This window comes from Amphiprion ocellaris, chromosome 3 (genome assembly GCF_022539595.1).
Source record: "Amphiprion ocellaris isolate individual 3 ecotype Okinawa chromosome 3, ASM2253959v1, whole genome shotgun sequence".
NCBI lineage: Eukaryota > Metazoa > Chordata > Actinopteri > Pomacentridae > Amphiprion > Amphiprion ocellaris.
The window spans coordinates 29,981,341-30,006,405 of NC_072768.1; the positions used below are offsets into that span (position 1 = coordinate 29,981,341).

General features: G+C 39.6%; 1 protein-coding gene across 1 annotated transcript in view; it reads left to right on the forward strand.

Annotated features, from left to right (window-relative positions):
• The window catches only part of LOC111570937 (neuronal acetylcholine receptor subunit alpha-7), a 36,870-nt gene that overhangs the window by 7,024 nt on the left and 4,781 nt on the right, over window positions 1-25,065 (forward strand). Inside the window, exons 3-7 of the mRNA XM_023273953.3 lie at window positions 1,227-1,271; window positions 4,472-4,581; window positions 16,027-16,106; window positions 16,890-17,057; window positions 21,334-21,528. Coding sequence (XP_023129721.2) covers window positions 1,227-1,271; window positions 4,472-4,581; window positions 16,027-16,106; window positions 16,890-17,057; window positions 21,334-21,528 — 598 coding nt within the window. The remainder of the gene's footprint in view (window positions 1-1,226; window positions 1,272-4,471; window positions 4,582-16,026; window positions 16,107-16,889; window positions 17,058-21,333; window positions 21,529-25,065) is intronic.

Genomic DNA, 25,065 nt, shown 5'->3' on the forward strand with positions numbered 1-25,065 from the left:
AACCTAGCTAAAACGTAATTGGCGAGGACTATACCTGACTGACTCAACATGTTGCCCTCCTGATTGTCATTTGTGTCAAGCTAAGTATGCATCTCCCATAGAGTTCACCTGTTATCTCCAGCACTGTGTAATTATTAGACCTGAGATGAATTTGAAAGATATAATTACATATAAACTCTGCATTTAGTGGCTTTAGGTGAACTACTAACATTATTGAGTCTCAACCTTCCTTTAGCACACTTTCTTCATACTGCCATATATTTCTTTATTTCATCATAAAATGTGAATCTATCTTATGATATTTTAGTTTAATCACCCACTACAGTAGTTCTTTTTTACTGTTATTATTTACTGCTTCATCACTGTACTTTACTGACTAATCATTCACGTCACTGTCTTATTCTCCTCTATTCCAATCATCTTCAATTTATAATCTCATTTGTTTCTTAGTTTCATAATGTAACACATCAAATCATCGTGATTTATTTTCACCTATTCCTGATTTCTTCTTTCTCAGCCAATCAGATCTTACATGGGGCAGTACTTGCCACCGTGGTGACCAAGAAATGGAAGAGAAGCTTTAAACAAGTTGTGATTTTCATTTTTAAAGTTAACCAAACAGTGAGTACAACTGAATTGTTGGCTTTGAGGGGCTGAAAAGATTATTTCCATGTTTAAATGTGTCTATACATTAAATTTTGCAAATGATGACTTTATATCAGATAACGACACACTGTCGGGTTTAACAAAGTACAGAAGAAGCTTTTGATTTACTGCAGCCCTTTTACAGACTGTCTTCTCATGGGAATACACTGGAGAAATCTGATCTCTGTTTGTTGTTGTTTTATTTGCTCTTAGGTGAATCTTGTCTGTTAAATACATACAGTACAAACAAAATCTCCTCCACTTTCCATCTTACCACTTACTCTATTCAAAGGCAGTTAGACTAATGCTAGGCTGCACAGGTCTGCAACTACAAGCTAATGCAGTCAGAGGTCATCCTTAGGACTTAAAAATGCAGATGCACTTTATTTGGAAAGTCGTTTTTTTTCTTTCGCTTTAATGCCATTTAAGTGGATGTGCTTCTCGGACCTGTTTGGAAACAGATGTATAAGTTTAAGAGCTTTTGTAGAAGTTCTTGTAGAAAATCCTCTTTAATCCTCAGATCAATTGTTAATGGGAAACAAATTCAAGACACTGTTTTTTTGATGTTTTTCTGCTTTTAGGATGAAAAGAACCAAGTACTGACCACTAACATCTGGCTTCAACTGGTGAGTTTTCCTCTGGATTAGCAGACTCTTACCCCTTAGGTTCCTCTGTGCTTTAGTCACATTTATGTCTTATCTATGCTCAGAAGTATAATGTTATTAGTCTTAGCTTTTATTCTAATTTTTGTCTTTTATATGGAAGCTTTTATATGGAAGCTCAGACAGTTTATTTTAATAAACCATCTGTAAGAGGTACAAAAACATTGTAAAAGAAAAACTAACCACTAAGCATGAAAAAACAAACAAACAAACAAACAAAAAAAAACAGATACTAGATCAAGTGAATCTTATGTAATGAGCTCTATGATCTGAATTAAGAAATTACTTCAGGGCAACTTAAAGGACAACACACACTGCTGGTGCATTGTGAATGTCAAAACCCCCATACCACACAATTTCTGTATGGGCACTTTAGAAATGCAACACTTCAGTCAATTTTTTGTGGCCACTACCATACCATGACTTCCTGTGCTGTTTGTTTGGCACATCTGTTAAGGACATGACTCTGAGTGATTTTCTATCAGCATGATAGCTGCTGCACTTTAATTCCTTTTCTACATTCCTGCTAGTGTTTCCAACATATGAACTGTAAAGATGAAAAAATTGACAAATATTGGCAAGCAGAGGTTCTACAATATGTGCTGATGATCAGGACCTCCCTAGAAAGTAACCAGTAGAACCTGTCTTATTTAAACTTCTGACATTTAGGGTCTGGTGTTCTCCTTGTTGATGAAGTGTGTGGTGTTCAGTGATAAACTTACAAATGGCTTTCTATCTGGCAAGGGATTTACAAAGATTGCCAAATGATCATTCCATGATACTTTAGATAACTGCCACTTAGTCCAGATCTTGCTGCCCCAGCAAATGTTAATAAACAATATTAGACCAACAACATTCTAGAAAAGGTACTACTTCCAGTTTTGGTTTGGAGGAACTTCCTCAATGTATCATCAAGTGCTTTGCTGATGTTAAAAAAAAGTCTCCAAAGGATTTACCTCTATTTTTAAAAGATTGTAGGCAGAATAAACTGCGGTTGAACAGAACCTGGCTAGTTTTCATCCCTGTTTCTATGCTGAACTAAGCTAACCAGCTGCTCAAGGCATAAGAGTAGTCTCAATCTTCTTATGTAAGTCTCAGTATTATAAGTGCATTTCCCAAAATGTCAGACTTTTCCTTGAACATGTTTTGCAATAAGAATGGCAGTGCTCATTTGAAAAGTTATGTAATTACCCATAACTTAGGGTCATCAGACCAATTGTCCTATCAGCAGTTTAAAATATATATAAAATATAAATCCATCCTCCCTCTGCTGTCACACTGCTTTCCTGGATTCTTGATTCAGTTACAGAAGACTAAACCTGAGTAACTGTGTGACTCTGGAAAGAAAGACCAAGTAAAATCAATTCAATTTTATTTATTTAGCACCAATTACAATTCAGATTGTCTCAAGATGCTTTACAGAACCCATATGCCTGAACCCCCAGAGCAAGCTGTAAGGTGACGGTGGCAAGAAAAAACTCTCTTCTTATGGAAAGAAACCTATAACATCCATAATAAATAAACAAATGCAGCCACATCATTCCATCCTTCTTTCAGCTCTGTTTCCAGAGACTGGAGGAACTGCAGAACTCCAGCTCTGGTACTTGACCCAGAAACATTTGCTGTGTTGGAGGAAAACTCAGTCCAGATGGCAGCGAAATGTGCCTCTGTTTCCACAAATACCCTGTACTGTCTCTTGCTTGACTTGCTCTATGGGAGGCAGCACTGCCTGCTCTTTTACGCTTTACAGCTTTCTGATATGAACTGCTGCTTTTCTTAGCTCACTCTAAGTTAGTCTCTTTCAATAAAAAAAAAAAAAAAAAGCTTTTCTTTGTCTTTTGTCAGCAGGGGCTAACTCTGGAAATTCACTGAGAAAGGTTCCTAAATTCATTTTACACATCTGTCCAAATTTCATTAGGTTTTATATCAAGTTCTCTGGAATGTTTGTAAAATGGTGAAGCAATAATCCGGCCAAATCTGCTCCTCTTGGATGGAAAGGTTGGTTCTTCCCTCGAGGTTCGGTATTTCATCTCTGCAGTGGGACCAACTAGTGTTTTGGCTTGATTTGATTTGGCATTCATCTTTTGTTCTCCTCCTGTGCTACTGTTGGAGTCACTGTGGGCTTTCCTTTTGAAGAGGATGAATGTCTTGAAGCGAGAACAAACATTTCTGTGCCAGGGTTCTGATTTTTTTTTTTATATGATAATGTTACTGCAGCTCTTGGAAGTTTTTTCTCTTAGCAAACTACCAAAATTTGACACATTGTAAGAATAAAACGCCTCAGTATCCACATTTTGGATACTATTGTAAGGGGCTTATATAGGGCTTCTTTTTTTATGGTGATTGAATTATTTCGCTGGGTATCTTTCTTATTTACAAGCTGTTTGAGGCCAGCCATATATTATTGGCTAGAAAATCGATATGTAAGGCTAAACAGATAAAATATATAAATCTCAAAAAAGAATATTTAGAAAAGGGAAGACTACTAAAGTTAGAATGTTTAACAATAGTGTATGGCACCTATAAAAACTATCCACTCCCCTTAAGAGTTTTCCTGTTTTATTGCTTTCCAGCTAGATTTATTTTGGCTTTTTTGACAAGAATTTACAAAATAAAAGACTCTTTCACGTGAAAGTGAAAACAGATTTATACAAAGTGATAGCAATTGATGAAAAAATATCATGAGCACACATTCCAGCTACAAATTCTCAGCTGGATTAATGTCTGGGTGCTGACTAGGCCACTCTGGAACAGTCACCCAATTGTCTTTAAAACATTTCTATGTAGCTTTGGCTTTATGCTTTGGGTCATTGTCTTGATGGAAAATAAATCTTCCTCCAAGTCAGACTGCATCAGGCTGCTCACCAGAATTTTCTTGTATTTATCTGCATTTATTTTAGCCTCTCCTTTACAAGTCTTCCAGGGACTGCTGTTGAGAAGCCTTCCCATATCATGATGCTGCCACCACCATGCTTCACAATGGAGATGGTGTGTTGGTGATGATGTAGGTTTAAGTTGAATTAAACTCATCGTTACTTTATGAATAACTAAAACCAAATGTAATTTAAAAATTAGTTTTAAAGCAACTGAAACCATAATGTCTATGCGCACAAAAGGCCAAAACAGTATATTAGTAATAATGCTGTGCATGTTTGTGTCTGCAGTACTGGACAGATTTCTACTTGCAGTGGAACACGTCTGACTATCCAGGTGTAGCCAACGTCAGGTTCCCTGACAACCAGATCTGGAGGCCTGACATCCTACTGTACAACAGGTACTTACCCTCACTGTTGCAGACTAACAGAACTACTCACCCAGGTTTTTACAGCTAAATTAAAAAAACTCAAATTAGCTGTGAAAAAATAGAACACTTTAGGTAGAACAAAGACAAAACTAAAATCTTGTATACTTACAAACCAACTAAAATATACAGGAAGCATGTAGTTTAGGTCTTTGTCATTTTGGTCCAATTTATCAACGCAACAAGCAAGAAGAAGCTTTGGTACACATGTTGAGAGTGGAATGTCTACATGACTGTCAACTGCTTTGTGAGTTGCGTTGTATTTCTAATACCTGTTCTGAACTTTTTAAATCTTGTTTTTACCGTACATTATGCGATTGAATAGATAGAAATACGGAAAGTAATGGAAACTCAACCAAAACCAAACATGTTTTGTACATTTGAAAATATAAATGTAAAATATAAAAGTTTATTGGTTACACCAACACAATAATCTCTCTTCATCCACCCTATTAGGCGGTTGCAGAGCGGGTCAGAGACTCAAACGTAGGCTGACAACACACTGCCAACGAATACTTTAAAGTAGTGCTGTCAAACAATTAAAATTTTTAATGAGATTCTTCACAGGGTTGCCGTTGAGTAATTTCGATTAATCAGGATTAAATATCATTAATTTTTAATCTAAATTAATTGTTTTATTTTGCATGCGCAAACAGACTCAAGAAAGAAGAGAATACATATGTGCACTTAAGGTGTTTACTAAACACCTTTAAAGGTTTAGGTTAGAATCCCAGACTAACACATGCTTCACGTTAATGTGGTACTTTAAGCTGGAAGTGCTTCGGAGAAAAGAAAACTCCTTCCTGCAGAGTGTGCATATTACTGGTTGTCAGTTGACTGTTCCATCTTGGTGTATTTTTGTATTCAGATTTCCCTTCGAGATGGCCAGCGTGCTGTTTAGTACAGCCCGACCGATATGGACTTTTTTGATCCCGATGGCAATTGCAATATTTGACAGAAAAAAATTCCGGTAACTGATTACTCAGCCAATTAATTTAAAGAATATATAATGAGTAAAATAACTTCTTTTTTTGGTCCATTAATGCTTATAACAACCAAGATATAAATTACAGGCAGAACATTTGACTCTTTTACAATACTTTGACCTGTAGTATTTGTTTAATTTTACAACAGAGAGGAATTTTCAAGTACAAAAACATGCAACAAAGCATTAAACCTCTAGGAAATTATATAACCTTAAAAAAGCCAATCTATAAATGAGTTATGAAATACATCTGGTCTTGTACTTCTTGTTGCTGTAAATTAGAGGTAGGTTTTGTATATATATATATATATATATATATATATATATATATATATATATATATATATATATATATATAGAGAGGAGCCAGATGAGGTGGCTCGGGCATCTAATTAGGATGCCTCCTGGACGCCTCCCTGGTGAGGTGTTTAGGGCACGTCCCACTGGGAAGAGGCCCCGGGGAAGACCCAGGACACGCTGGAGAGACTATGTCTCCCAGCTGGCCTGGGAACGCCTTGGGGTCCCCCGGGAGGAGCTAGATGATGTGGCCGGGGAGAGGGAGGTCTGGGCTTCCCTCCTAAAGCTGCTGCCCCCGCGACCCGACCCGGATCAGCGGTAGAAGATGGATGGATGGATGGATGGATATATATATATATATATATATATATATATATATATTAGTGGTGGGATGCGGTTAAAAAATGTAATCTAATTAATTACAGGCTTTGTAATTAATTAATCGCAATTTGCAGTTTTGTCAAATAGCAATATTTGATACAATAAGTAAAGTTTTTCAATTCAAATAAAATTGTGGTTGACAGTTGTTTACGTACGTGTTTATAATTTAAAATTTATTTTAAAAAAGGAAAATGGGACATATAGAAAAAGTGATTTTGATGATTTAAAGCCTGAATTTAGTTGTTTTTTCCACTGTATGGCACATAAAATCAGCATAAGTAGTTCAAGGAGCTTCAGAAAGTTGAAAATCCAGAGATTCATTCTGTTTTCATCTTTTCTGGGTCTGATAAATGGTGTAATTTTGATGGTTCTTTTTATAGGAATATCAATTTTTATTCAAGTAATTTTTTGTAAACAAAAAGAGTATAATTAAGTTATTAAAAGAGGTATTTTTGTTGTTTAGGTTATTCCTCCTCCAAGGAGGCAGAGCCTCGACGGAGTAAAAACTTAAACCACAAAAATGTTTCATTTCTATTTATCTGCATTTTTCATCTGTCTGCTACATTCACAGATTACTGCAAATCTAAGTGCAATTATAGCGATTTTATTCAACATTTTAAGACTTTTTGTAAACTCAAGCACTGTCTAGAAAAGTGGTCTATTATGGGATGGCTCCACCGTTAGCCGTTAGCATGACTCGTAGCTAACGTTAGCTCTGGTGCTAACAGCAACATGTTTTACATTGAGGTGATACCGTCGGTTTGAAGTGACGCAGTGATCAGAAAAGTCTTTGTTGTACAATTTGCACACAACCAGGCTTTTATCCAAGCTGCCATCAGGAAGATTTTTAAAAGGAAACTTTCTGCCCAACAAGCTCAATCTCATCTTCCTTCACCAGTGTCTGACTTCACTCAGTGATTCCTGTGCTTCTTCTTCATGGCTACAAACATACTTTAGGTTCATTACCGCCACCTACTGGGCTGGAGTGTTCATCAGCGTTACCAATGTGCCAGAAATGAGGGAACTGAGGAGGGTGCAATTAATCGCGTTATTATTGTTAACGCGCTATTTGCGCCGTAACTGTAATACGTTTTGTAAGAAGTTGAGAGGCGTTTGGTGGCGTGAGGATGTTTATTCTCACGAGCAGGCATCAGGTACGTGCATTAGCATTGACAGTCAATAACAATAACATTGCGGCTCCCGTAGCTCTGGGCTTACTCGTGCTACCGTAATAGATATAGGAGATGCACATACACTTTTTTTTTAACTGCGCCAAGTATGAACATTAATGAATGCAAAACCAAACATATATCTGCATATATGACATCTCCCTCCTTTTGAAGTGTTATTTATACTTTGTAAATAACCACTAATTTAAGAATGTACACTTCTGAGACACAGTCTATGCAATGTACATTTAAAAATAAAGAATAACTTAAACATGCACTAATGCACCTTTAGCTTATTTTAGCTGGTAAATTGTCCTGAATTAAATCACTTTACAAAACTTGAGTGAACATACAAATAACATTTCTCTCTCTTTTTTTTTTTTATACACATCTTTCCCCCCCCCTTTTTTTTTTTTTTTTTTTTTTTTGTGTTGAACACCCCCCCAAAGGCCATAAGGTAGACATGATTGTCTACAGGTCCATCCTGTGGACCGGCTTGCACACACGCCCAGACCTGGTCACAGTCTGACTGGGTGCAGGCATCGCAGGTGCAGCCACACTCTGGTTGACAGGAACAGTATCAGCCACGGATGTAGAAGAACGTGTCTGTGCTGCTCCGATGTCCTCAGGTGTTGATGAAGTGGGGCGTTGGATCGGCGCAGACTGAAGATGTCGGCGGTTACGTCTCAGCTCCGTTCCTTGCGATGTTGTGATGATGATGGATCTTGGCGTCGTACTCTCACGCTGAACTGTCGCTGGCAGTGACCACGACTTCTCGTGATCCAGCTTGGAAAATACAGCATCTCCTGGCTGCAAAACAGGCAGTGCCCTGGCTCCATGGCGACGATTAAAGTAGTAGGCGTGCTTAATCTTTTCACAGCTGTCCTTGTTTCTGACCATGGCCCTATTTGGCCACTTTGGAAGAAGACTTTTCTCCAAAACAGGGAGTGTAGTGCGAATCTTTCTCCCCATTAAGAGTTCCGCAGGGCTGTAGCCTGTGCTGGAGCAAGGTGTGGATCTGTAGCACATTAGAGCCATAAGTGGATCATCTTGCTTCATAATTTTCTTGGCGGTCTGCACAGCTCGCTCCGCATGGCCGTTTCCCTGTGGGTGATGGGGACTGGATGTGCAGTGCTTGAAGTCAAACTGTTTAGCGAACTCCTTGAACTCTGCACTCGAGAACTGTGGCCCGTTATCGCTAACAACCTCATCAGGGATGCCATAGCGTGCAAAGACCCCTTTGATCTTCTGGATGACTTTACTGCTGGTCGTGGAGGGAAAATCCAGGATTTCCAGGAACCTGGAATAATAGTCCGAAAGAACCAGGTAAGTGTGTTGGTTATGCTCACAAAGGTCCATGGCGACTCTCTTCCAGGGACGCTCAGGCAGCGGTGTTGGAATGAGTGGTTCTCTTTGCTGAGCTCTCCTCATTTCACGGCATGACTCACAGGACATCACCAGATTGTTTATCTCTGCAGTGATTCCAGGCCACCACACCGAAGACTGTGCTCGCTCCCTACACTTTACAAGTCCCTGGTGACCCACATGGATTCTCTGCAAAATTTCTGCTCTCAGTGACTTTGGAATAACAATTCTGCTTCCTTTCAAAATAAGTCCACTGTATTCAGACAGTTCTGCTCTGGTCTGGAAATATGCCCTGGCGTCAGCAGGCACACTCTGAGAATGATCTGGCCATCCATTCTTGATCAGCTGCTTCACTGACTGCATTTCTGTGTCTTGAGCTGTTGCTTGTCTGATTTCATCCATTTTGCTTGTGGACGCTGGAATTGCGCTTACCACACTGTCAACGTAATGGGTGACTTCGCTGTCTGTTTCACTGACACTGCAAGAGCTGGTCAGAGGGCTTCGGGACAGCGTATCTGCCACCAGCAGGGTCTTCCCTGGAGCGTACTCGGCCACTGCATTGAATCTCATGAGCCTCATGAGAAGACGCTGACACCGGATGGGGACATTGTCCAGGCTGCGGCTGTTGATGAGAGGAACTAGCGGTTTATGGTCAGTCACTAGTTTGAACTGCTTCAGGCCAACAAGGTATCGGTCGAATCTCTCACATGCCCACACTCCAGCGAGCTGCTCTTTCTCAATTTGAGCATAGCGAGTTTCTGCCTCTGTGAGCCGTCTGGAACAATATGCCACTGGTTTCCATTGCTCACCGTGTAGCTGCAGTAGCACACCGCCTAACCCATAGCTGCTCGCATCAGCCGACACTGCAGTTGGTTTTGTGACATCATAGAACGCGAGTATTGGTGCAGTTGTGAGCAGTCCCTTTATGTGATCAAATGCAGCCTGTTGTGCGTCGCCCCACGTCCACATATTCTTCTGTCTCAGGAGTTCATACAGCGGTTCTCCCACAGTTGCGAGGTTGGGGACATACTTCCCGAGATAATTTACCATCCCCAGGACTCTCTTTAGGTCATGTACATCTGTGGGCGGTGGAAGCTGTTGGATGGCTTCCACTTTACCTGGGTCTGGCCGAACTCCCGACTGATCAATGAGGTGTCCAAGGAATTGTAGCTCTTTCTGCTTGAACAGGCACTTCTCACGGTTGAGTTTCAGGCCAGCAGCCTCAATGCGCTGCATCACTTTTTCCAGCCGGCTGTCGTGCTCCGCTTCGGTAGTGCCATGCACAAGAATGTCGTCCATAAAGACTTCCACTCCTTCCAAACCTTGGAGCGTTTCAATCATCTTCCTTTGAAAAATTTCAGGGGCGCTTGTGATTCCGAACGGCAGTCTCTTGAATTGAAATCTGCCGAACGGCGTGATGAAAGTGGTCAGCTTACAGCTATCCGGGTGGAGAGGGATCTGGAAGAATCCACTAGCTGCATCCAGGGAGGTGAAGAGTGTGGCACCACTGAGCTTTGCAGTGATCTCATCAGTCATAGGTAAAATGTAGTGTTCCCTCTTGACGGCTTCATTCAGTCTTTTGAAGTCTACACAGATGCGTGCTTTTTCTGTCGCTTTCTTCAGCACAGGCACCATTGGCGCGCACCACTCCGTTGGTTGTGTGACTTTCTCAATAACGCCATTTCTCTCCATCCTCTCCAACTCCTCCTTTACTTTGGGCAGCATTGGAAGAGGAACACGACGTGCTGTATACACGGCGTATGGCTGGGCATCACTCTTCAGTTGTATTTTGACAGGCTCTGTGTCCAACGTCCCATGCTCGCCGTATGCGCCCGTGCTTGTCTGTGCACCTTTTCTCACTGTTTCGTCCACTCTTCTCACCAGATTTAACTGCACTGACGTCTCCCGGCTAAGGAGGTTGTTCACAGTTGGTCCGCTGACGATGTAGGCTATGAGGGGTAGAGTTCTTCCTTTGTATGTGACAGTGCTCTCGATCCGTCCAATGCACTTTAGCTTGCCTCCAGGCCCCTCCAGTGGAATGTGTGCAGGCTCTAGTGGTGCGTTTGGAGTGAGCAAATGGTAGGTCGCCTCGCTGATGACAGTCACATCGGCACCAGTGTCAATCTTGAAATCAACAGGTGTGGAGCCCACTTGCAACTCAACAACCCATTGTTCTGCTGTTGACTCTGTTTTGTTTACAGCACCCAGGAAATATGGCTGGAACTGCTGCTGCTCTGGTGGTTCTGCGACTACTTCTCTCACTGACCTTTTGCTTCTGCACACTAGGCCCCAGTGTCCAACCTTTGCACATTTATTGCACGTTGACTTTTTGGCTGGGCAGGTCTCATTTTCATTGTGCCTCTTTTTTCCACATCGCCCACATTGGCCTTGCCACTTATTTCCCCCTTTTGACTTGTGGAAACGATTGGTGTGTTTGTCTTGCTTCTGTGCTACCTCCTGGACTGAGCCTGATGTTCCTGCTGCTCCACCTTGAATGCTGATTTGAGCCATCACTTCTTCAGCCTGCCTCACTGTCTCAATGGTCAGCGCTAATGTGAGGTCTTTGGTCAGCTGCAATTTGCGAGAAACATCTTTATCCAGCACTCCCACAACAATGCGATCACGGATATTTTCTTCCCTGCTTGCACCAAATTCACAGTGCTCTGACAGTTCATACAGTGCCCTAATGAAAGTTTCTGCTCTCTCCCCGGGCCTCTGTACACGTTGATGGAAGCACGCACGTTCGTGTATCACATTTCTTCTTGGAACAAAATACTCATCATATTTGCCCAAAACTGTGTCAAAGTCATCTTGTTGTGCAGCAGTACCAAAAACAAATGAACGAAAAATATTTTCTGACTCGTTTCCCATGGAGTACACGAGACAACTCACTTGGACAGCGCCATCTTCTTTGTCCAGCTTCGTAGCCGTTCTGTACCGCATGAAGCGCTGACGCCATTCTGGCCACTCACTTGGCTTGTCGAAGGGAAAGCTTGAAGGCGGGTTAAACTTTGCCATGTTGACTCCTCACTTCAAATGTAGAGCAGGTCTTTTACTTCTGACACCATGTAATACGTTTTGTAAGAAGTTGAGAGGCGTTTGGTGGCGTGAGGATGTTTATTCTCACGAGCAGGCATCAGGTACGTGCATTAGCATTGACAGTCAATAACAATAACATTGCGGCTCCCGTAGCTCTGGGCTTACTCGTGCTACCGTAATAGATATAGGAGATGCACATACACTTTTTTTTTAACTGCGCCAAGTATGAACATTAATGAATGCAAAACCAAACATATATCTGCATATATGACAGTAACAAATTTATCGAAATTAACGCGTTAAAGTCCCAGCCCTAATATATATATATATATATATATATATATATATATATATATATATATATATATATATATATATATATATATATATATATATATATATATGCTGTATATAACCAACATAATGAATGAAGCTACTGTTAAAACATTATTTCTGCAGCCCTCTGATGCCCTTTAATGTTAAATCACATTTTCTCTACTCCATTGTGTTCTTTGCCATGAAGTCAGGACTCATATGAACCAAAACAAAAACCAGAGATGCCTTACTCAGATGTACAACATTGCATTGCATTTTAAATATATAATGGTCACTAATAGTCCGACACTAATGTTACTCCATAACAACACATAGTGAGTTGCTGGATCACATTATAGTAATTTTTGACAAAGTAAAAGTGGCATCATGATGGTTGCTGAAAACAGACAGCAATGTTAATCATTTTAACTTGGACCTTTTTCTTAACTGAAACGAGAGACATGTTGAGTCATTGTTAATTTCACAACATCATTATAAACTTACCTGTCGGCTCAGCCCGCTCCTGTAATGTTGCCTGGCTGTACCTTAAATGGTGCAAGGACATCATTCTGCACGACTCTGACACTCAATAGCATTTACTGTTTTATGAGAAAGTGAAATTAAGAATATATCAGTGTTTAATCGGCAAAACTCCGGCCGATGATGATTATTTTGAAAAGGGCTATAATCGGCCGATTTAGTTGGCTGGCCGATAAATCAGTCTGGCCCTACTGTTTACCTGCTTCCTTGTGGAGTTTGTTCTGCCACTACTGGATCAACTGCCGATTTGCGCATGCGCGACGGCAAGTCTACTTGGACAAACTGCCTGCAATGCGTTGCCAGAGACGTTTCAAGGATTTTGAGTCATTCTGCGCTGCACATGCGTTAATTGCATAAAATGTTTTAATCTGATTAATCATGATGATGGATTAATCAATATTCATGTGATAATTTTGACAGCCCTACTTTAAAGACAATACTTTACTTGTAATGTTATATCTACACAGATGCACAAGGAAATGATTAAAGTTCAGTGGGAAATGAACTTCCCAAAATGGCAGAAACCAGACAGACAATAATCGAGGGTGACAACTGATGGAGGCTAAATTTGAAAATCACAGAATTAAATTAGAATTATACAAGAATCCAAACAGTTCTTTACACAAAAAGACAGACTGAATCTTACAATCAAGATTAATTATTACTGACCAAGACTTGGTACCACCAAGCTAGGAAAGCGACCCAGGTGGGACAAACATGCACTGGGCATGGACATGAATTATATTACGAATGCAGAGAGGGCAGAATACTTATAGTAGAGGATACACTGAACTACAGGCAGACAGAATCACTAAAACGAGGTCAAACTATGAGAGGGGAGCTACTCAGTAGGCAACTGGGTAGGGAGAGAAGCCGGGGCAACTGTGGATGAAGTGTGGCGTGTGGAGCAGCAGGCGCCACAGCTGGGATGATGCTGTCAAGTGGTGCAGGCCAGGTTTTGGTTTTGGCATGGAGATCTGGCAGAACTAAAGTGGATGACACTCGTACGATGATCTGAAGGGCTGGCAGGCAGAGCAGGTAGGCATGGTCACTGACTAAACAGAGAAAAATCACGGTTGGAAGGAACAACAAAGGGAAACCATTTGACTAACTGAGAGTTATTCAACAGTCCAGGATCCTGTCGTGGTCTGAGACTTTTATGGAGCAAGGATGATGAGCTGATAGGTAGACCACTCCCTGCCACAGGTGTGTGCACTCAGGTGATCAACCAATGGCTGACACCCGTTCACATTCCACACACACAATCACGCTCACATCAACAGGAGGGAAAAGGGAAAAGAGGGGAAAAGAGGCTGCCAACTAGAGCTGGAGGCCATGATGTAGACAGGTTGTATTTTAATTTAATTTAACAATTAAATAGTTCCTCTTAATTCCAAGCAAAGCAAACAGCTGAACTGGCAGCGAAACTGGTCTCCACACCTACAATTTAGTTTAAGAAGAATTAAGCAACACAACACAACAACAAAGTATGTTAGTAAATAAAGGACCAAGAATAGAGATTGTTCTGCGGTTCCAAAGACGAAGAATGAACTGCTATTTTACTTATTTGTTCAAGGCATGAAAATTCAGGTCCCCATCTCTGAAAATCAACTGTTATGTTGTTGTCATACACATAGCATAAAATTCTTATTATTGCTAGTTGCATAGCTGATAATCTGTGCCATTGTTTGAAGTCACTTGTTTTTCTGAATGTTTGCTCCTGGTACATTCTCCATAATCCTTCAGAGTATACATTTTTAACTTCTGATCTGTAGTTCAGAGAAATTGTCAGTGTGTCTATCCTGAGTTGTCTTTCTTACATGTAAAATGGCAGGATAAAGAAAGAACATCTGGATCAGGTTGTCTCCTGTTGGATTCACAATGTGTGGTAAAAATCAATAAATCTGAAATCAGTTTGTCTCCTGGTGGATTGAGGATATTTTACTTAATTTTTTTTAAAAAAAATTTGTTTTCCTCAGTTCTGATTCAGTAAACAAGCTAAAGCTAAAGATGGGTCCTTTCCCTGTTAGAATTATTACCTCTCTGTTAACAAACACATTGGAACTACTAGCTGTGGGAGGTTCTCTGCTGGATGCTGATGAGCGTTTCAGCTCGTTAATGAAGCGGAATTTGAGTCTCATAAGGGGAGGAGTGGACAGGATCTTGTATTTTTGCATATGTGTCACACTTAAATGTTTCAGATCATCAAACAAATTTCAATATTAGACAAACATAACTCAAGAAAACACAAAATGCACCACATTTACTGAAGGAAAAATGCTGTTCAGACCATCCGGCCCTATCTGAAAAAATAATTGCCCGTTACCTACCAATCTACTAAATGACCAAATTCATTTGGCAACTGGGTTCAGTTTCACCGGCCACACCCACATAAGATTACTGTCAGGCTTGTTGAATCTAAACATCACTAAATAGAACCTGTCTGACATTATGAAGTAGCTACAGGGTCTCAAAAAGCAGCACATGATGCCACATTCTAAAGAGATTCAAGAACAGATGAGAAGCAAAGTCATTGACATTTATCAATCTGGAAAAAGTTACAAAGCCATTACTAAGGCTCTGGGACTCCAGAGAACCACAGTGAGAGACATTAACAAATGGAGAAACATGGAACAGTGGTGAACCTTCCCAGGAGAGGCCCCCTCTGAGTGGCTCAAAAAGAACAAAATAAAGGTTTTGGAGTGGCCGAGTCAAAGTCCAGACTTGAATCCAACTGAGATGCTGTGTCAAGACCTTAAAAGGGCAGTTCATAATTGAAAACCATGTAATGTGGCTGAATGATAACTATTCTGTAGAGAAGAGTGGGCCAAACATAGTGATGTAAAAGACTGATCACAAGCTGTAACAAACATTTAACTTGCAATTGCTGGCAAATGACCAACCAGTTCGGTTCAGGGGGAAATTACTTTTTCACAGGGATGATATTGGTTTTCAATAAATCATCGATAAACCACAATTTAAAAATGGCATTTTGTGTTTTGTTGGTTATCTCTGTATAATATTCAATAAATCTGAATATTATTTTGATGATCTGGAACATTTAAATTTGAGAAATATATAAAAATAGAAGATTTCTAGAGGGGGCAAATCATTTTGCCCAACACTGTATATTATAGTATGTAGGAAGTATTTATGAACATTTAGAAACAAGCCAAACGCTTTGGTAAAGTGAGGACATCTATACATTTTGTTGTTGTTGTTTGCTTTTCCATGCAATTTAGTGAGCACTTCTTGTGTCCTTATTTCTAAAAGCATCATTTGTCACCGATGGACCCTTATTATTGATGTCTCTATGTTTGTCCGCAGTGCTGATGAAAGGTTTGATGCCTCATTCCACACCAACATCCTCGTCAACTCCACTGGCTACTGCCAGTACCTGCCACCAGGTAACATACTCACAGGCCCTTCTCACTGCTACACAGATCCCTCCTTGCACTAAACAGACTCGTTTGATAGGCCTTTTCCATGGTTAGATAAAAAGATATTGTAGATTAAAATAGAGAAAAACACTCAACAGATCAACACATTCTCTGAATGGAAGATGTGTCTCAACAACCATGGTTACATTGCTACATCATCAATTTTAGACATGCAACACCCCAAAGTAATATAAATTTGTTGACAGATGCTTTTAATGTTAAACAGCATTGCATTTAATATATCTGTACCTTCAGATCAATCATTGTTTCATAACATAAATTCATACTTTTTTTGTATATTAATGTTAGAAAGAATCATGTACTCGACATTTGTAATAATTTTAAATGTAACCAATGACGAGTTAAATGTGGTGACAAAAGTAACATGTTTGGGTCTCATCATCAAGAGCGATCTACAGTATTTGTTGATAACATGATTTCATATGAACAAGAAAATATGCTAGTGTGAAAATTTCACTTAGCACTTATTGGAAACCTATTGTACTCCAATTTATACAGACTCTTTGTTACTCCAGTTATAGTAAAGAAAAAGCACAAAAGCTTTAGGTGGCATTTAAAGATACATTCCAAATCTTGCTGAAATTTCGAAGATGGAAGATGGACAAATTGACATATTTTTGTGACTAGTAGCGCTGCCTTTCATACTGTGTTGATGAATTTTATATACAAATACAAATTGTAATGTTGTGCTTTTTATAACCAGCATTCATCTAAATGTTCTTTTTTCAGGAATATTTAAGAGCACTTGCTACATCGATGTTCGTTGGTTTCCTTTCGATGTGCAGCGCTGTGATCTGAAATTTGGCTCGTGGACATATGGTGGTTGGTCTCTGGACCTGCAGATGATTGAAGTGGATGTCACTGGATACATTGCCAATGGAGAGTGGGATCTTGTTGGTAAGATGCATCAGTAACTTGTCACACAAAAAACATGAAGCTGGTAAAAATTTTATTGGCTTTGCATGAATAAAATATGAATTTTGTTTATTACAATTTTCCTTTTGAAACCTCTTCACATGTGAACACATGGGCATGTACTCCCATTCATCCAAAAACATGACTTGATGGTTGAATAGCCTTGGAACCCTTCTTGCCTGTTCTTCTCCAGTCATCACAGCACATTCAGTTTCTGCTGAGGGACACCACTGGTAACCTCAGGCCCAACCACGCTGGTGGTGGTGGTTTTCTTGCCACACTTTGAGCCCCTTGATAACACTCAAGCATAGTTTGAATTCCACAGCCTGTCAGAGTCTTGTTGCTGGCTATGTGCATCCCTCTATAACCACAATGTATTGTTTTCTTGGGGCTACTATCAGCAGGATAATCTACCATGTCACAATGAACAAAACTTGTGTCATCAAACTGTTTTTTATTACCATGATCTTGTGGAATCCATGTGACCAAGAACTGATTCTGTTTTAGCTGTCTTTTCTAGCACAACTTGTAGTAGTCAAGCAATTCCATAATGAACTATGTAAACCATTTCTTTATAGAGCTGACTTTGTGCATGGAATGTGTTGCCTTGTTTAAACAGGAAGTCGCCAAACACAAAATCTCAGCACAAAATTGGAAGAAAATATTTACATTTCTTTCATTGGAACTATAGAACCTGGAAAACAGACACAAGGTAGACATGCTTTTGGCCACAATGTGTATTTCAAGCTTACCTAAATCTGCCTAATGTAAGCAAAACAAAAAAAAAGAAAGAAAGAAAAGAAAATAGAGTTGGTCTGATTAATCCACAATTAACCACACTTACCGATTTCCTTTAGGAAAAACCAGGACAAAACATTTTTAGACTTATTTCACAGTGAGATTGCCAACTGAGACAAGTGAGTAGCAGCAAGTTTGCAGCAAAACAGACAAGTATTTTTCATTAGTTTTGAAAAAGTTTACATATTATAGTATTTTTCCTGGCAGCAAAAATATTTACTTGAGGTGAACACAGTGGCCTGTCTACTCAGTTGTTAAAACCTCGGAGCAGCAAGCAGCTCAGAGGCTGGTGAGCCTGTCTGCTGTGGAGAGAAAATGCTTCCTATCAGCGTGCCCATTTAGCATTACTCTTCTGATAATTAAATCATCCTGCTGCTGCTTAGCGTGACGTGCTGCCTGAAGGTGGGAGCTCTGCTGCCACCATCGCCCGTGGGCCATACTGCAGGCTGCTCACAAATGCCACATCACACAACAAAGCGTAACCATTGAGTGATATTTATATCAAGTTGCTCTATTGCTTAGATTTTATACTGAAACAAGCAATGAATGAACAGACTGAAACTAAAATAACATGTTGGACAGTAAGTGTGGACATCTGAATTAATTCCTGTATTTAAAAATCAAATTTAGCTTTTTTTAACCTATTGAATCCTGCCCCGAAATTTCATCATATGTAGCTTGAAAATCAGAAGGAAATAAAAAAAAATCCTGAAAGTTCAGCATGAACTAAAAGTAATGCTCAATAAAATATCTGATGTGGCACAATAAATGGTATTGAACTAGTTGTTTTGTTCAGCTACATAATGCCTTTACAGTATACTGAAAACAAATTTTCTCTCAAAGCTGAGCTGAACCAAACACCGCAATTGTTATAAATTTCAGTTGATATTTTTAAGTTCAATGCATATATTAGTGATTCAATTAAAACTACATTAAATAAGATGCATTCTTATTTTATTCCTATCTTTACAAAAATGGCTTTTGTCAGCTATCATTTTTCTTCTGACGAAAACACAGAAAGGGGAACGAAGTTCCTCAAAACAAAGTACATCTCTCAGTGTTAACATAGTTCAGGATCACGGATTAAACAGTGTCTGCAGATGACCCAGTAGTCTACAGATCAGAGTACCAGTGGAGAATGGATTGCCTCTCATTTCTGCACAACTGCTGTTGGAGAATGATGATTGCCGGATCATCCACAGTCTCAGGGGAGCTCAACCTACTTTGTTTGTACTGGCTGATGTAGAGAATGAATTGGAAGAAGTAGCAGAAAATAAATGCCAGCCTCCTGTGGAGATGCTGCTCATCCAATGGGCTATTGAAAGGGACCTTAATTAAAAAAATCTCAACAGCACGTTTGCCATTTACTACTTTGCATCACCTAGTGGAGATTAAAACCAATGTAGTGAGCAATGAAGCACTGTAGCAATGCACAGGCAAATGCAATGCAGCCAAACATTCTATAGCAGAAGACTAAATGCAGGAAGCAGAAAGGCAGGAAGCTTTAATTTGCTGCTTCTTCCAGTGATCACTCAGTGAAATAACTAGAGATAGAAAATGGTGGATGGGAAGGAGAGAGCTCCTTGAAGGCAAAAACCATAAATTATCAGTTGTCAAAATGTAGGTGGTCCACATGTTCTTAATCACTCACACATACCATATCTCTCTATTCAAGTGGTCATATTAGCCTATAGGCAGCAAGGATTCTTGTAATTCATTTTGGTGACTACTTATCTTTACCTTTATTCTGAAGTTGGTGTTTTTTGGGTTTGTGTGGAACTCATGTTTTAACTTTATTGAATATCACAACAGCAAAACAGTATGTGTACTTTTTACTCACAGCAAGAATGTTCTCGGTTTGGATTCTTAGGAACTGAAGAAATTGTGCAGATAGAGTGGATCATGAGTTCACTTACTTTTTACTCAATTTTTTTTCCATCAAATGTCACTTCTATTTATACTTTGATTTAAAAATGTAATTTTTTAAATTTGAAAACTTTTTCACATGATAGTAATAGTGGACTGAACCAACTTGCTCAGTTTAAATCTTCTTTTCTTTATTTCTTCCAAGCTGGGCGTTTCTTATTTTTGCAACTGACAGTAATACAAAACACACAGTATTCTTTGTAATTTAACCGCAGATTGATTGTTGTTCTGTGTTTATGGTGACTTTGTAGCTGGCCAGAGACTGCAGATGAATAATAGCCTCTTAAATAACTCTGACCTTCTTACAGCAGTGTTTATTAATGTACACCATCCTTATTAAATAAGCCAATTAAATAATATTAAGAGGTTTTCCTGATTTGCAAGTGAAAAGACATCTGAAACTCGAAACTTTTGCGATGACCACATTTTCTGCATATCCCGGACAAATTTCTTGAAAAACATGGTTAAATGTAAAACCCTCCACATACAGTACTTAGAATGTTTTATACTTAGTGTGTGTGTGTGTGTGTGTGTGTGTGTGTGTGTGTGTGTGTGTGTGTGTGTGTGTGTGTGCACGTGTGCGTGTGTGTGTTGGGTGGTTGTGGGTGTGTTTTTACAAGAGAAATGTTCTGACTTGTTTACTTCTTCATGATTTAAATGCTGTAAACCATGATGATTTTAATATACATATCAAACAATAACACTCCATACCTCCAATTATGAAATGCTCTGCCAACAGCATGAGCCTAAATCATGACAAATTATTAGTTGCACAATCCAGTACTCTCACATAGTTTAGAATTATCTAATCTAACTATGTCAAGCCTGCAACGCTGAGCCTACACTGACAAGGAATTCTAAGTTAGACTTAATTTCACTTTATTGCTTTTATCTGGTAAGACTTCATGATGCATTTGTGATCTGTTTCCACAGTTGACTGCTGTTAACTAGATGATGCTGCAGATGGTTCTTGGTCAACAGTTGCTAAGCCAAGACATTCCTCATGTTTCAACAGTGCAACTTGATACAATACATCAATTGGAAAAACAGTTTTGGCTTATTAGTAAACCTTATTGACCATTTCCAATGTAGCACTCCTTGTACTGGGACCAAGCCATATCCATTATTTCAATACAACCCATGGTGCCATTTTGAGAAGGTGGCTCACACAGCCAAGGAGGAGGCCACGGGGTACTGCTGTGGAAATGGATGTAACATTGCCATGTTTCTATTGTATCAAATCTTGTAACACTGCAGTTTAAAATTTTGTTGTTTCTTATGTGGTGTTGTTCCTCATCCTTAAACAATGTCAGAGGATTACAGAGTTCTAACCACAACCTTACTAATAAATCTGTAAATAGCTAGAAAACCCAGTCTTGAGGGCTATACAGTCCATGTTTGGGCTTCATCGTAACATGGAATAAGCCAAAGATTCCGAGTACCCGCAAAAGTACTGGCTGTCAGACATCACTTTAAAAAAATGTCTGTGTGTCAGAGGTGACTCTGAGAGCTACTGTGATGGTATTTTTTGCAGAGGTTCCTGGACGGAGAAATGAGCGTTTCTACGACTGCTGTAAGGAACCGTACCCTGATGTGACCTTCACTGTGGTGATGAGGAGGAGGACGCTCTACTACGGGCTCAACCTCCTCATCCCATGTGTCCTCATCTCCACCCTCGCGCTTCTTGTCTTCCTGCTACCTGCTGACTCTGGAGAGAAGATATCCCTGGGTGAGGACTCAGCTCCCTTTGGTTGTAAAATGTATATTTTGTTGATACAGACTAGTTCTCACCTTGCCTCATGAACAAGTACTCCAACTGTGTAGGTATTTATAGAATCTTCTAAAATGTAAGTCTTGTTCCATCATTCCAACGTATGATGTTTGTGACTTTAAAACAAATTTCATACAGTAACTAGTTGACGAGCAGAGCGGATGAATACGTCGTCACATGGTGCTGTACCATGAAGACAGCTTTGTTTACATTCGCCGGTTGTATGCCACGTACGTCACAGTATGTGAGTTCCGACTTACAGCAAAAATCACATTACATCACGCCGTAGGAACGGAATTCCGACATAAGTCGAGGACCCCCTATACAATTATATTCCTTAATATACTTATCCGAAAGACTATCTATAACAGCAGAAAAATAAGACACAAATATTCAAACTTGTGGAAAAGAAAACCAATTATTATTTTTATTTTTATTTATGTTAGACAGAGATCACCTACAAAATTGAAGATTTACTTAAAAATTATGCCATCCCTGTAAAGAAGTAATTGCCCCCCTGGACCTAATAAAGTCCTTTGGCAGCAACAACTGCAGTTAAACATTTGTTACAGCTTGTGATCAGTCTTTTACATCACCTTGGAGGATTTTTTGCCCACTCCTCTCTGCAGAATAGTTTTAATTTGGCCACATTAGATGGTTTTCAATCATGAACAGCCCCTTTAAAGTCTTGCCACAGTATCTTAACAGGATTCAAATCCAGACTTTGACTTGGCCACTCCAAAACCTTCATCTTGTTCTTTTTGAGCCACTCATAGGTGGATTTGCTTGTGTTCTTTGGGTCGTTGTCATGCTACAGAACACATTTGTGTTGAGCTTTAGGTCTGGAACTGATGGTGGATATTCTCCAGGAGGATTTTCTGATAGACAGCAGAATTCATGGCTCCATCGATGATGACAAGTCGTCCAGGTCCTGTGGAAACAAAGCAGCCCCAAACCATCACACTACCACCACCATGTTTCACTGCTGGTATGATGTTCTTCTTGTGGAATGCAGCATTCGCTTTACCCCAGATGTAATGGACACGTCTTCCAAAGAGTTTCACCTTTAACTCATCAGTCCACAGGATGTTATCTCAAAAGTCTTGGGACTCATCATCTAGAGATGTTTTTGCAAATGCCAGACAAACCTTTATATTCTTTTTGGTCAGTAATGGTTTGTGCCTTGCAACTCCCCTATGGGTGCCATTTTTTCCCAGTGTCTTCCTTATTGTGGAATCATGTAGATGGACCTTAACTGAAGCCAGTGAGGTCTGCAGTTCTGTTGATGTTCATCTGGGTTCTTTTGTGAGTCCCATTCTCCTGGAGAAATGTTGGTAGGCCAGCCACTCCTGGGAAGGCTCGCCACTATTCCATGTTTTCTTCATCTGTGGATAATATCTCTCACAGTGGTTTTCTGGAGTCCCACAGCCTTAGTAATGGCTTTGTAACCCTCCAGACTGATGAATGTCAATGACTTTGTTTCGCATCTGTTCTTGAATCTCTTCAAAACGTGGCATCATGTGCTGCTTTTTGAGACCCCTTAGCTACTTCACAATGCCAGACAGGTTCTATTTGGTGATGTTCAGATTCAACAAGTCTGGCAGTAATCATATGTGACTGTGGCTGGTAAAAATGAACCCAATTGCCAAATGAATTTGGTCATTTGGTAGATTGGTAGCTAAGAGAACCGTCATTGGTACACTACAGTTTCAAGCTGGAAATAATCTTTCATGGTGTTGACTGCTTATTTCATCCATGATGTGCCATGCATGTAAAGCACAGTCTGGACATATTTACCAGGTTAAAAAAAAACAGGATTTTCTCCAGGGGAGTCTTTAAAATATGTTGTTTCTGAGCAGTTTTTGGGTCTGTTTCATGGCTGCAGCAGGTATTTCAGATGGTTGCTTCCTCTACCGAGCCCTCACATGGCTGATGCCTCGTAGTCAACACTAATCAGCCATAAGGCATCCTGAAAAGCTGCCAGAGGGCTACCAGCTGCTGAGATAGAGTGTCTTTCACTGGCAATCTGTTTTACAGACTTTATCCAGTCTGAATGTCAAGAGGGCTATCACTCTTCACCCCACAAAATTCAGCTGACACTCTTTGCTAGACCTACTCTTATTGACCTAGCAGGTGGAGATTCAGCAGGATATTTTACACATCTTTATTGCAAAAGCACACTTCAGAAAGTCTGATTTACAAGAAAATAACAATAAACCGTGACTCTACAGAGGATTAAGTGGTGTATAGATAATGGATGGACAGATGATGAGTCATATGGAAACAGTTTATAAATCGCAACACTTATCACACCTTCAAATCCATAAAATTAAGATCCTGTTCCAGAGAAGGTGCCAATGATCAGGACCTTCTTAATGGTCTGCACTTAAATAGCACCTTTAATCCTTAGCTAGACTCTACATGGCGGCTTACAATGGGATTCTCGTTCACATAATTCACACTCACACACCAATGGTAGCAGAACAGCTTAAGATTTAGCATTTTGCCCAGGGCTTAGGAACTGACAGATTCAACCTGTCTTTTCTAGATCACTGATATTTAGGGACTGGTGCCGTTTTAGCTAGCAAAGTCAATTTTGATGAAAAAATTGTCTCCAAGAAATCCAAAAGAACTATAGGTTACTCTGCAGCTGTTGGTGCCAATGTGTTGTGTCTAAAATAAGAAAGAGATTACACAAATACCACCTCCCTGGGAGAAGTGTTAGGAAAAAGTCTTCACTTGTAGGACATTTCTCAATAAACAAGCAACAAAACAAAAACATTAGAGCAAAGAAAACAACAACAAACAAATAATATAGTTGGCAAAGTAGCAGTGGACAGACAAATTCTGTCTCAAAGTTTGCAGGTGCACGCAAGAAAAACATTTTGCAACTAAACAAATTTTGCATGTAAAATCCAGTGTCAGAAACTGGTGGATGACTATGCAATGCCTACCTTCCTGCTCCGAGGCCACTTACTTTTTATATCAAGGAATATATCTACATCCCCTTTATATATTGAGTGTGCAATATGTGCTTGTCCAAATATGTCAAAAATGCCAAGAATTTCCATGTTTTGCTTGGCTGCATGTAAATTTGGCTTAATTTTTATGACAGACTTGAGTCCATTTATCCATGTTTTTTTTCTTGTCATACAGATTTGTTCATTTGTTTTGTTTATTGTGGGGTTTTAAGATATCTGCCACCATGCCAAAGCAGTAAAGATGGATGGAATTGAATTTGTTCACCATCATGGCATACTCGTGTCCCTTTACACACACAGCTGATGAACTTTAGTGTATTTTGACTAACTCACTTTTTAAGGAGGCAACTAGAATGTTGACCGAAACTTCCTCCTCTCTTGCTCGAAAGAATTGGTTATGCAATACAGATTTAAATTTACAGTCCTCAAAAATCATGCTTCTGTTAAAGACTGAACATATTTTCATGCAAATCTTCATTTAAACTTATACTTCCTCTAGCTTAACCGTTGCTCA